The sequence below is a fragment of the Ambystoma mexicanum genome, chromosome 4p (genome assembly GCF_040938575.1).
Source record: "Ambystoma mexicanum isolate Mex_15411 chromosome 4p, UKY_AmexF1_1, whole genome shotgun sequence".
Taxonomy (NCBI): domain Eukaryota; kingdom Metazoa; phylum Chordata; class Amphibia; order Caudata; family Ambystomatidae; genus Ambystoma; species Ambystoma mexicanum.
This window is the reverse complement of record NC_090927.1, coordinates 1,217,162,441-1,217,176,697: the sequence shown is the minus strand read 5'-3', so window position 1 is coordinate 1,217,176,697 and position 14,257 is coordinate 1,217,162,441. Positions and strand designations below refer to the sequence as shown.

The 14,257-nt window shown below is 45.1% G+C and overlaps 1 protein-coding gene across 7 annotated transcripts in view; it reads right to left on the bottom strand.

Annotated features, from left to right (window-relative positions):
* SLC8A1 (solute carrier family 8 member A1) overlaps positions 1-14,257 on the bottom strand; it is a 1,145,942-nt gene that overhangs the window by 314,537 nt on the left and 817,148 nt on the right. For 5 of the 7 annotated variants that reach the window (XM_069606868.1, XM_069606869.1, XM_069606863.1 and 2 more), the window contains exons 3-4: positions 11,370-11,476; positions 154-174 (exon numbers count right to left, since the gene is read on the bottom strand). In XM_069606868.1, coding sequence (XP_069462969.1) covers positions 154-174; positions 11,370-11,476 — 128 coding nt within the window. Of the gene's footprint in view, positions 1-153; positions 175-10,557; positions 10,662-11,369; positions 11,477-14,257 lie in introns of all 7 variants that reach the window. The other 2 variants (XM_069606866.1, XM_069606865.1) reach the window with 2 other exon arrangements.

The following is a 14,257-nucleotide window of genomic DNA, read 5'->3' as shown; positions in this document are numbered from 1 at the left end:
CCGGTCCCAGTGATTGTCAAAACAGGTCAAAACCTTACGTCCCCCCACGCCCGGTCGGTACAAATGCAAGGTTTGCAGAAATAAGACACATGGTAAACGCAGGGACGAACACTGAACTACATGGAAAAGAAATACGAAAAATGCAACTCTTACCAAGCTCATTCAACAACAGGGCTGTAAAGAAAACACACAGAGACAGACACAGAATAAGAAAAGTAAATGAGAATCGAAATGAATAGGAATGTCCACAGAAAGAAGCCCGATGTTGCCCCGTGCCCACCACAGTGCAGACGTGGGATGGTGCGGGATGTCAGTCACACAGAGGAAGCACTGCCACAATGCACATTGGGGACCTACGAAAGGCGCCGGGGGAGGGGCTTCAGGCCCAACAACCTCTACTGTTAACATTGTGAAGGAGCACGGGGGCCCACCGGGCACGCCGTGGTCTGCATTGTGTGCACACACGGACCTGCACACATTGCCTGTTCCTCGCGGGATCTCCCCTGACAGTTGTGTCCTCTGCCGCCACACTTGTGAGCGAGCGGAAGAATAGTCTATGCCCGAGGGGTGGCATTGGGCGGGCTGACCATCAGAGAGGCGCCTGACACGGTGCAGTGGAAGTCGCACGTGTGACGTGGACAGCTGTCCACCCCTCACAGCACAGCCCATGGGCTGTGCCCCCCCTTTCTCCGGCTTTTACCTTTGCAGCATCTGCACATGTGAATTTAATTGCTGGGATTGCATTTCCAAGTTCTCGACAAAGGGCCGGATTCATAGGACTTTTAGCGCAGTGCAAAGTGACTTTGCACTGCCAACACACACCCTGATTCACGGAGCGCTGCAAAGTGTATTTTTGTAGTGCAAAGAGACTTTGCACTGACTTTGCCCTGGTGCAAAGTGACTTTGCACTGCAAAAATACACTGTGCGCCGCTCTGCCAATCAGGGTGTTTGCAGTGCAAAGTCCCTTTGCACCAGGGAAAAGTCAGTGCAAAGTCGATTGGCACTACAAAAATACACATTGCACAGCTCTGTCAAACAGGGTACTTGCAAAATCATTTTGCACTGTGCTAAAACATTCCACGAATCAGGCCCACATTGAGGCACTTAAGGGCAGGAAAATGCCCTCAGACACACACATTTTAGGATTCAAGGGTCCAGGTAACTTGAAGGCTTTTGAAAAGGGATGGGCGCCCGTGAAAGGCATTTCTCTGGTAAAAATGACGTGAACTTTTTTTTTTCCTCGGGAAATCGCCAGTTAACCAATTTTTGGCATAACGTGTGATTCTTTATATGAGAATGAAATCGATTGCACTTGATCAGATGTTTTTAGGGTCAGGGGTATTTATTTGTCAGTCAGTTAGAGCAGTGTCTATTCGTGGATGTTGATTTTTCAGAGGGGTTCGCACAAGAAGATTTCGCTCTTTCATGAATGACTCAGCAGAGGAGAAAATAGCCTGCGAAGCTTTAAATCAATACCCGCCTTTTTGAGGTTTTAGGAAGAAAATAAAAACATTTGCCTCTCCCTAATCTTGAGCAAGCACCACACAGTTCGAATATCAGTGTAACACTGGATATCCATCAGTGGGACCTCATTTCGCTCTGTCTGGAAGATGTAATTGAGCAGAACAACAGTAAAAACAAGCATTGACAATGCCAACAGTGTGGGCTTTTGTGTAGGCATGTGAAAGGCACTTTCTGCAAATTGCCGTAGTAGTATTAACTGGCGATTGGTGGTAGCAGGTGCAAAATGGTGCTAGTAGCCAGGCTTCTAATAGCAGCGCCTGTCAAACGCCTAACACTTCTACACAAACCAAAACTGTTGGCTTTGCCAATGCTTGTTTTTAACAGGAGCTCAGTGAAGGACATGCATAATGCTTATAAATCGAGTGTCTGAAGGCAGACGTGGTTAAAACATTTTTAGTACACCCATAGCGTGCTTACAGCTCCAATTGGGTCATTAACTCTCAGAAAACGGCTTTGGTTAAACACTGTCAAGCACTTTCAAGCGCACAGTTTGATGGTAAGGCTTGAGTAAAGTGAGCTCAAACAGTTCCCATGGGGAGGTATTTTGGGCGTGGATGGGCAGGAACTATGTGGGAATGGTGATAGGGATTGGTATGGCCACGGGTGGTCAATCGGTGAGCAAATACCCAAACAACAACTGCAAGCCGCGTGTCCCTCCTCATATGCCATTTCTCCCTATCTATACTCTAATGCAATTGTTTTGGCTTATAGGTGGCTCTGTCACCCAATAGCCCAGTCTAAAAAGGGCACTCACATAGTTGCACTTGGATTTAAATTAGTTGTTTTCCAAACTGGAAGAAAAAAAGAACAAGCTGTGGCGTCTAACATCCCAAATTCAAATAGTCTGTGTGCATTTTATTTAGAACAATGGTGACATTGTTTTCCATCAGTGTGTATGTAACCACTATATGGATTTATTCTAAAAACATTTTCTAATAACTGGTGACATAAAATAGAGGCTCTGCCTTGATGGTTGATACCCCCGTTGAAGGCGAACAGGAGTGCCTTATGTGGTGTCTGCCAACTCACTTCTGTATGTGGAGCAGCCCCCACTGTCACCGATTCCTTTAGGTCTCGGAGAGCCTGATATCTGTTGCTGGCCTAATTAAGGGCGCTAATGAAGGTTGAAGTTTGGAGTGGGAGAAAGGATGTGAGCGCCCCTACGCCCCTCTCTTGTACTAATTGTTCAACCCATAACAGCTTCAGAGCACTGATTACTTCCGGAATTGAACAGAAGATCAAAGGCCAGAGATAGAGACCTTCTCAAGGTAGAAGGTCTTCCATTTCAGCTCTTGTTCTGATACTGGCTGGGCCGCAGCTGACTTCCCTGTAATTGTTTTCAGTAACAGTAGATTGCTCTATCTATCTATTTATTTATTTATTTATTTCAAATAGGAAATTGATATTGAAACCTGTGTGGCCAGGACATGCAGTCTATAGCTGAAGACTTAGCAGGCGATGTTGGCATTGTACGTCCTTCCCAGTATTGAGTTGATCAACAACAGAACAAAGCCAATTTGAGAACACTTTGATTCTGTGTACCCCAGCAGGTTGAGCAAGGATGCAAGGGGACCCCTGTTTACTTCTCATGTCAAGATGCCTTTAGACAATAAGGCAGCTCAGCGAGTTAAGCGCTCGTCTCTGACATTTGTGTTCAACCTGCAGCTACAGGTTTAAATCCTGGGAAAGGTCACCGAGCCCTTCATCCTTGCAGAGTTCATACGTTTAGTGGCAGTCCATTGTGTGATAATAACACAAACTATTCAAGCTCTTAGAAGCAGCTGGGATCTGGTATGGAGTGTTACTATATGTAAAAACGTGATATTATTAAAAGATGGGGAAATATTTGTTAACAGTTCAAGACGTGAAGTATTGAGGTGTTTGAAGGATATTGGCAAAGGGTGAGCAAAAGTTTCTCTCATGAGGAATGTGCTGCACGTTTTCAACCAGAGAAGGGGCCACAGGTAATGGAGAGCTTTTTGGATGGTGTTGAAGGCTTTGTATTATATGTGTTACCCGGTGTAGGTAGTAGAAGGACGATAATGGCTCTCTGGCGTTTTCGAATAATAATAATAATTGGTTATTTATAACGTGCTTAATACCCAGGGGTTTCTAAGGGTGGACCTGGTCGCTTGCGTTGTTCTGCTTCCAAGGCGAGCGCTTTGCCCTTGAGCTATCCTCCCAGCCGATGTCAGAGGAGGAACGCTGGAAGTAGATGAGGTCTCAAGGAGATGAGGGTGTTGGCGGTGTTGATGTCTTCAGGGACAGTCAAGCACGGCAGTCTCTTTGCGTCTACCGAGGTGGAAGAGCACTGGGTTCTCTGAGATTGGGGGGCAGCTGTAAGTTGACACCCAGAAAGAAACTGTGATTCTTGATCCTGGAGGTGCAAGAGGGAGATGGAGGGAATTTCACTCACTCCTAACATTCCACCACCTCTGTTGTCCCTTTGCGAGTGCCGGTCATCGCTTGGGCTTTCTAACTGCCCACTGGGCCTTTTTCTCTGCTTTTCAACGTGCCCCAAATGCTTACACTGTGTGTGTTCCATAACTCACACTGACCTCTAGTGACTGTTTAAAAGTCTGTTTTGTCCAACCACAATGAACGGGGCTTGTTCTGTCAATAAGACTTTTTCTATATGTTTCAGTTGGAGTGACGCTGCCAGCTATAGCTACCATCATTGCTTCGCAATCACAGTAATAGTTCATTGTGAGTCTGATTTTCTGTGCTCCCTGATAGCACTCATTTGGCGCTACCTGCCTGTGCTGATACGGATACTGAACATTCCAATCAGAGTATGTGACGCCAATCCCACAGTCATCTGGCGTTATCTGACAGGCTTGAGTCAACCTGATGAATGTGACTCACCAGCACAGGTGGTGCACATCGAGCCTTTGCCTCATTTTCAGGGTTGTGTTCATTGTCTCAGAAACATGCCACAACTGTCCACTCCGGGACAGGGAGCTTGCTTGTGGGTCTGCCCTCTGGAGCCTCTTTAGCTATCATCGGACTGAGGCAGATCAACCAATGGCAAGGAATCTTACCAATATCCCACGTGTCCAGCGCCTCGCTTTGGATCACATATGGTAGCATGGCTTCCCCAAATACTACAAGAGTAAAAGGCCACTAAGCACTGCCTCCAATGCAATACTGTGGGTTCCATGTCTTAAAATAGTGGCAAAAATGCTGTGGTTTTTCTGCCTTGCCACAAGTGAATTGACCTCAACTCCGGAAGCCTTCAACAATAGACATGTGGTTGCTCCTTACATATTGTTCGCACCGACCTCTCAGCTGATCAGCCCGCCCTGTGTTGAGTCACGCCGTATTAAAGAGGCAGTCTCTGCAACTGAAATTCCTGTCACTCTTTGTAAAGACTGCCTGCAAATCTCATGTTACGTCAGGACCGCTTGCTTTTTAGAATCCCACTCCTTCAGTGGAACTGCAGTCCATACCATGGCAAATGGTACTTACTCAATGCGGCGGCCATGCTTGTTCGATACTTAGACGGATGAGTTAAGGGCATACTGTATTGCTGGTAGTGAAATGGCAGTCAAGCGGCGGAGCCATCGATCCAGATCATTAAACGTGCCCACAATTACACCTAAAGATGTCTTCCCCAGTGGTGGTTCAGATTGGGTGTGGTTTGAGGCAGAGGAGGAGATCTGCTGTGATTTGACTTCCCAAAGAGGAGTACATAAACACTATGGGAGAATAATCAGTTGGCAACGCATGCCGGCAGGCAAAAGGCCCACTCCAAGAACATGCATCACAGAGCCTCACTGCAGATGGACTCCACCCCGATACCTTCGCCATCCCTTAGGGCGCATTGAGAGATAATGTTCTGGGCAAGAATGACTTCAACAGCCAAATTCCCATCCAACGGGAACTCCCAACACTGATGACCAGGAGAAGAAGGAAGTAAGTCATCTTCTCCAAACCCTTTATTCCTGGCCATGATTGATATAAGAAAATTGATATTTAGGTAAGATATATTATTAAAGGGAAAGTGGACATGCCAGAAAGGAAAATATGATTTTGGTTTGGCATAGTGAAGTCGTTCCTTCTGATTTTCTATTTGCAAATTGCCAGGTAACCTACTTCCTAAATTCTAGTATCAAGCTGTCATAAGAACTTGTTTAGCTTTTGAAACCGACTCGGGAGGGATGCCCGCTATTGCAGGAGTCTGTTTGGCCCAGGCCTGATAATGAAGTTATGGCATTCTGATTATGAACATGACACACCGGCAAAACAGATTGACAAGCTTCATGTGCCCCTTGATGGCATGAGACTTTCAGACAACGCAACTGATTGGCGCATCTCTGAGGCTGGGCCGCAGACATGTGCTGTGGCATTAATGGTTCTTCTTCTAGTGCAAAGAAAGATTTGGTCTGCAGACTTTCAGAAGATGCCTTCAGCTTACCCAGTGGAGTGCTCTGTCTGCATTCATGTCACAGGGCAATGGCCCGCTGTCGACAACACAGGAGTTTCAGTAATCAGTGCAGATTTCTGGGAGGCAAGAGTTTGAAAGTCAGATGAGTATGTCGGGGGTTCAGCTAATTGTTTCGGGATTACTGGTCATTGGATTAAGCATTCTTTCAGGTAGGGTTTGCTGATCAAATCCCTCATTGTAGATGAACTCCATTAGAAGTTCTTGCTGGATCTTCTTTCAATTGACTTAATGTAGTACAATTATGCGGGAACTATGCTTGTATTCATAAAAGTGACAGGCCGATGTTAAGATCCCCTCACTCTCAACAAGCAAGGGGGTAAGCAAACCCAAACCCCTTTCTAGCTTCAATTCTTGCTTTGAATCTAATAGGTTTTTGGGGGAATGCTTGCAAAACCTGGTTCTGAAACATGTGAAACTCTTTGAATACTTTTAATGTGTCTGTTTAAATTTGATTTTCGTTGTAGCCATGTTGTCTGCCAATATGTTTAATGATGTGAAATCATTATGCAATCTTCCATGGAAAAAACAACATAGTAAGTTCCAGCCATGAGTTACTATGTCCGGAAACCGAGGCATGACACGATACCTAGCGAACATCCATTCTGAAAAAAAAGCCCCAGTGCCGGGAGAAAACTGCAGTGGTAACAGGCACAGTTTCAATGCTCACGTCTTTACACTACATCATATAAATTGTCAATTATTTTCATCTGTCCCTCTGAAAACCATATTTTCTTAATTGCTCTCCTCTTGGACTGGAAAAATTGTGACATGAATTACAATTAAGAAGTGTTTTAATTGTTCTACTTAGAAATGAATTCGAATATCCTAAAGTTTAGGCGACTTGTCAGCTTGAGGCAAACATATTTTAGCGGCTTGGCCAAATTCATTAATTGCAAAGTGTGCTTGCTTTGCTTTCTGTTCGAAGGCCTCGCAAGACTATTTCAGACTCAATCAGGGTTGCTTGTGACGACCAGAGGCAAACGCCCCTGCCTTTATGAAAGGATCTCTCATGATTGGGCTATGAAAGGCTGCCGCTGGGACCCCTGTGGATTTAGTCGCAGTATTCGCTAAAGTGACTCATTGCAAAGTAGTTCTGAAAATCTTTTTATTTGCCGGCCAGATTAAAATGGCAATGTCTATTCACACTTTATATTGAAGCGCATCAACACGTTAATTACTTAAAGTTGTGGCTTCCCAAGTTTCTGGTGTGTGCACGTAACCAGCCGGTGTTGCCTCGCCTGCTTTTAAATGCAAGATCCCGCCCTCATCGCATTGCCACATTGCTGTGGCCGAAACAGAGTTCTGACAGCTGCAAAGTCTATCTGCGGCTGGTCAGAGTGAAAGTGTTGCGCAAGTGCTCGAAAGTGCACCTGCCGATGCTTTGTCCTAATTGATTTCTTATGTTTGATCGCAGAGATGGGGACTACCGTTATCTCGTCGGGTATACAGGCAGTTTTGGAAAGCAGGCGTGTTCCTCCTTCGTGGTCTAGTGCGATCACTGCGCCAGTATTTTTTTTAAAAAAGGAGATTTTCTATGCCTTATATCCTTGCTTGACACACAAGCCAGAGATGAAGGGAAACCAATATTGAATAGGTCGAGGTTTGGCTAAATGAAACTGGTTCCATATCATTTCACAGACCCCCTTTTTTCAGACGTGGTGTTTTGCCACAGGAGTTTTGGCGAAAAACGTCATAGAATTTTTTTTTTTTTTTTTTTTGGGGCCCCGCTCGAGCCCCCCTTAATTTAATTATTTATTAATTTCCCTTCACCCCCAACCCTTTATTTACCCTTTCCACTACCCGCAAAACATTTCGATGGACATTTTTGGCCAAAACTCCCGCTCCAAAACACCCGTCGGAAAAACGGGTGTCGGCAAAAGGACGCAATACCAGTGAAACGTAACAATACATTGGGCCCAGGCTGAATTCAGAAATAGTATTAGAACTGTGGAGCATTGCTCCAATCTGTATGCTCTGATTAGCAAGTATGCAGTGATGAAAAGAGGGGCATATTTGCCATTCAGAGATCCTAGATCTTCTTTTGATCTGGTCAACTGTCCGCTATTGAGGGAAGCCCCCGATGGATAAGGGGTAATTCCGTCCTTGACTAGTGCTATTTGAGATTTCACAGTGGTATTGGGATGCGTGCAAAATGTACTGAGTCCTTTTCGATGGAGACACGAGGTGGCGGTGTCTTGCTCCTGACTTTGTTCAGTCTCTATCTTAAGATCTGCCCCTCACACGGGAGACGAAGCCTTGGGTGGACTGACCTATAGAAAACCCTAGAGATTTCCCGGAAGGCCCATGCACGCTCGGGCTCTTTTGTGTGATTGTCTCATGGGAAAAGGGTTGGGCCTGCTGAAAATGTGTAACATGAAGCCACTTTGAACGTTATTTCCAGGCTCTCTTTTGGTTCCCAGTCCACCCCGGGAACAGAGCAGAACAGAACAGAGCCCAATCGATGTCCATATGCCGAATAGAGCCTGGATGCTGAGACTGCTGTTTGGAGATCCGCAGTCATTTAAGCTAGAACTGAACGAGAATTAATGAAGCTCCGGAGCGTTTGAACATGAATGCAGGATCAAGTACTTGAGAGAGAACCCAGCCAAGTCTATGTGTATAGTTTTCAGTTGTCAAGCTAGTTTCTGGATGAACCCTACTTTTGGGTCGGGGACTCGAAGAGGTAGTTGAGTATGATTATCTTGATGTTAGATTTTGCTAGAAGGAAGCGTAGGGTGTCAAACACAAAGAAGTGTGAGATCCTTGGAGCAACCTGTGGAGGGAATGTCATCATTTAACCCAACTGGGAAGCATGGCTACGAAATCTGCACATGAGGTTCTTGGGGCAAAAACATCCTGTTCTCCCCGGCTAGAGGCAGAGGTTGCGATGATGGCAATTATTGCACATGTAGCTGTTGAATCACTGCTTGTTGTGGCTTTGTCCCTCGTTAAACCCATGTGCAGCCTTTAACAAGAGGTTCTCTAAGACATTTTAAGGTTGAAGTGCTCTTTTAACAGAAGGTGGTCTACATATGTGACCCAGGGGCTATTTGCAAAGAAATGGGAGAAAGGTATGCCAGCCCGGAGAATGGTGTGGGAGAGGACAGGCCCATTTTGAGAGACACATCTAGAAAGGGATGGGAGGATAGTCACCTGATGCAGGTAGCTCATATCCCTATGGATGTCTGATATCTAGAGTACTAAGCAGAACATGACTTTGCACCATACATTGATGTACTCCGGACACTGGCTGGTGCCTGTGGGTGTGGTGCAGAACAGGCAGAGACCAACCTACCTGCCACAGCCCATAATACCCAGAAATGCCACCGCACACTTTCTGTACTCCTGTCCACACCATGGCTGGCTAGGATCTAGGATCGGTGAGGCCAGATGGCATCTTTGGTGACCCTGACAGCGGCAATCTCTTTGTCAAGAGCTTGGACCAGGTAAAAATGTATTGTTAGGACTGTTTTCCTCCCATGAACAAGCTGAGCGGTGAAGGATTTGGACTTTCTAACACAGCTTTTTAACGTCAGTACTTGATTATGTTTGTTGTAGACTGGGGAACATCATGTTTAAGATGCTGGAATGTGTCGAATCCCGCTTGCGTAGTTTGCTGTAAAACTTGGTGCACTGGATTTGATCTGTTTTTAGGAAATTGCCTTTTATATTCCTGTGTACATGTTTGTATTGTTTTTATTAAGTGATCACTAAAAATGCACTGCCCTTACTATGCCAATACATTGTGTTTTATTTTGATTGATTACAATACCACTAATTTCTTTTTAAAATCTTCTGTTCCTTTATTGCAAGTCACAGACCATTTTGATCAAGTTAAATTGAGACAAATACACTCTACACCAGTTCAGAACAAAGGACACCAGCTTGTCACATTCCAGATGTTTCGGCCTACAACTCCCATGATCCCTCACTATTGACAATGCTGGTTAGCGAGTGATGCATGTTGTACGAATGACAAGTTGGCAAGCCTTAGTCTGGAACATGCCAGCGATGGTGTTTAACTGTTCGACTGGCTTCATGGCGTTGAATGTTTGTGTGTCCTGCCTGTTTTCTTAAGATGGTGGTATAGAATCAGGTAACACACGATTTTCCTTTAACAATCTTGTGCGCGTTCGTAGATTAGTCGAGTAAAATGAGCAAAGACTACACTTACAGAATGAGTTTGTTTGTTAAATTAAATATTAGGGGTAGAAACCTGGTGTCATAGAAATGGAACCACGTGGGTTAGTTTTGTATTATGAATCCTGCTTTTGGGGGGTGAGGGAGTGGACAGCTCGGATCTTAACATTAAAGCATCATTGCATAGGGGCCAACTGTGAGCTTGAGGATACATTTCTTACAAAATATTTCCTGACCATCCGGGCTAGTTAATTGGAACAGGAAGGCCACTTTTATGGGACACCGGCCCAGTACACGTTCATCCCAACAAATAAAAGAAGATTCACAAGAGACACTGCAAAGATATTGGAAGCCGAGAGAGAGGAGAGAGCCAGTGTGAGAGTAGGGAGACACAAACAGAGAAGAGGGCTGGTTCTCGCTGGTTTGTCTTGTTATACTCTCACACCTTTCAGTCCTCTGCGCACCCAGATTGGTTCCTCCAGCACAAGGAAGAAACTGGACTGCTTCTCATATTCCTCACGGTCAAGTATTCTAAGGGTTATGCACTTCCTGTAGGGACACAAGACAAAGGCAAACATATGGGTGAAGTCACACGATCATGCATTAGACACAACCAAGATGGACAGTTATTGTGATGTCATGGGGAAGGGAAGGGGAGGGGCAGAGGAAGCTGCAGCACATTAGCATCCTTGCAGTATGTAACAAAGCACAATCCGTAACGGGGAATCCGTTCCCTCCCATGAGCCAATCCTTTTTAGAAAAACGAGTGTCAAGAACCAGAAATAACCTAAAAAAAATATCACCTGTCCTTGTTTCTCCTAGGAGTGCTTGCCATAAGGACATAACGACACCCAGAGCCCTCTGCTCACAGACGAGCAATTCCAATGGGATCTTAAGGCTCAGAATCAGTTGTCTAGTACTGTGAGCTAATTTAATTGTTTTACACTTTACAAATTATTCTGGATTGGGTACCAGCTTTCAAAACATTCCATAGAACAGTCCATTGTGTGCGACAAAACCCTGTCATATTAACACAGTTTCCATTACTGGAAAATAGGGCTCAGTGCTACTGCTGTGATTGGATGGCAGCCGGCCAATCCTGGATTCCCAGTCATGAAAGATTCTGCCTTGTTACATAGGGGGATGAATGTGTGCATCAGAGTCAATGAATGGGGTAGAGCCAGGCATCCATGTGGGATGAAAGCCACTCAGAGGTACTTGGGTCTCAAGCCTCGGCCCTCCGAGCCGGTCCCCCACCTTTCTTCTCACTCATCTCCACCAGACGGGGCTCCCCAATCTCAAGGTAGAAGGTCTTGTTTTTCTCATACTCCTCATCATCAATTACTTTCACTAATATCGTTTTGCTGAAACAGAAGAATAGAGGAGATTGAAGAGACAAAAGCAGAAAGAGAAAGAGGCAGAAGGAGAAAAAAAACAAAGAGGACAGAAAGAACAGAAAGACACTTCACCTGTTAAAGCAAACCATTGCGCTGGATTCAAAGGAATGTGGGTGGACCAAAGACAGGGCATTTTCATGTGCCTTGCATCATTACAGGGCAATGCCTGTACACATCTACCCACAGTGCTCTGTTTTACACTGCAGGGCAGAGCTACATTGTACATTGGCTTTTCTGTGATACCAGCCACTCTCCAAACTGGTTGGCAAACACTAATTGCTAAAATGTGAATCTTTGAGAGAGGAAAGCACTAAGACCCACTAACCATGTAGGGACACATATTGTTTGTTAGCACATTTCCCTTATATATATATTTTTTAATTTCAGATTGTACAAGCGGGAGAAGGAATAGAGTTGCACTGGAACAGCCTAGGGAGATATGCAAAGGGGGTGTCTTCCAAACACTACACACAGAGTGAGTGGGCAGCAGACACTTGAGAATTCAGCAACAGACACTGTCCCTTAACTCCCCAAAAACTCGTGGATTGATCTGGAGCATGCAAGGCATGGATTCTTGCTGGGCAGTGCCTTAATGCAGAGGTCCGCAAACGTTGGCTCTCCAGATGTTTTAGCCTACAACTCCCATCAGCCCTAGCCATCATAGTCAACGGTGATGGATCATGGGAGTTGCTGCCCAAAACATCTGGACAGCCACAGCTTGCACACCCCTAACATAAAGAACTATTACCATAGGTTTGGTGTTTCCCCATTCCAGGAATGAGCATGTCATCCATGACTGATTTTGTGCTGTTCCCTCTGTGGCTTTTAGTTCTGCTTTTCTCATTTTAAGCGAACAGTGCCGGAATCCAAAGAAAAAACAGCACTGGATAACCGAGTTATTCATGGAATGGTGTAACCTGAGAGGTGAACATCAATGTTCTCTGGGCAGTAATTTACCTAAAAGGGATTGGTATCACAGAGCTCCAAGTAGACCAAACTTGCACACTGAACTTCACCCAAGCACGGAAACAAAGCGCACAGGAAGAGTACGATCCCTGCACTTCTAGATGACGGAACCAACATTGCTTGAATCGATGCATTTGTGCAGCCTTAGTACCTTCTAGAGTAAATGCAGACAGTGTTACTTTAACAGAGCAAATGTCAGAACCTGGCAAGGTCCCCTTTTCGATGGCATCTGAATCGCGACATGGAGGAGAAGCTATGTGCTTGGTGCTATTCACCGCTATCCACTCCTGAGTCACTGTGCTCCACTAGTACAATGGAGAACAGTGGTACCAGAGTGGACATTGGCCAATAACACTGCACACAGTGTACCAATCCCGTTGCGCCCAGAAACCAGGAAAACAGGACACGCAGAGCTCTGGGGCCTTCTCCCTGGCATCAGCAGCACAGGCTTTCACAAAGCCACGCATGCGCACGCAAACCAGCCAGGGAACATGAAGAATTAGACCTCAGTAAAGAAAAGGAATGCGACCTGGCTCATTGATGATGCCGTAGGTTCCACAGCAAGCCTACGGTGAGTGTGAATTGTGCAGTGCCACCTCTGTTCTGTGCAGTGCCAGTCGGGCACAGTGAGCACCCATTTCCTCTTGGGTATGGGTGAACCGTTTCACATTGACTTGACAGGCATAGATAGAAGAGAATGTGTCAGTTGCCCTTCAAGCTCGGCACAGACCAATTTCCAGCGATGCGCAAGATGGAGACAGGGGAAGCAGTCTGTGTTTCTGCGGTACCATAGATTTCACTGAATCCAATTTCACCTACTCAGAAATCTTTCAATTTTTTCTTATTCGAATCGGTTAATCAGTCAGTCAAAATAACTTGGTTAGGTAAGTAGGTACATTTTAAAACAGAGATGGGTGTGGGTTGGGGTTCTCCCCCTAAAATAAAAAAACGGAAGACATTTTTTTCAGAGATTTCTCCATATGTGGTGGGGACTCTCTTTTTATATCCGACTTAGATAACAACACGCATCGAAAATCACCTCATGCTGTGATGTATTTTTCCACCAGCTTTGCTTTGAATCTTATTTTTTTGCGAACAGTCCTTAAAAGAGACCTCATAATTTTATGAAATCACAAGGCACCACTTGATTGAGTGGCGGAAGTCTCTACGGCATCCAGATACTGCACAAGAGTAGTGTATGAGAACGATGTCACTAATGCAGACAACACAACCTCCTGCAATGAGTCCAGAGCCCCAGAAAGAACCCGCAATATATTGACGATGTTAAAGCGGTGGATCGATATCTCAATGGCCAGTGGGGACCAGAAACCTTCCCTTTAGGGAATCAACATATGTTGGGGTGACTCCCAAAGAAGTTAGCAGCGGACGCTCTGACTTACTCCTTCCTTACCCTTGGAATGAGAAGGGGACATCAGGACTAAGTCAGAGATGTTACTTGTCACTCTCTTGTGAAGGGAATACTCTTAAACTCCTGTTTAACCAAAGTCTTCAAAATGTGCTATAAAAAGTGGAAAAACTCTTCATGAATTTTGAATTCCATCATTTCCCCTTGATTATCACACATTTCTGCAACAACAATGACTAATCAGTCAGTAACTTCCACATGTGTTGGCTTGATTACCCCCTGAACCACGAGTAAGATATTGCGCAAGATACAAACCCATGAAACGTGCTTTGTGCTTCAGCACAACAAAAAAAAAATCAACAATGTGATTCACAGATTCAGGGAGGGGAAGTAACACAATAACAGAATTTAACAAG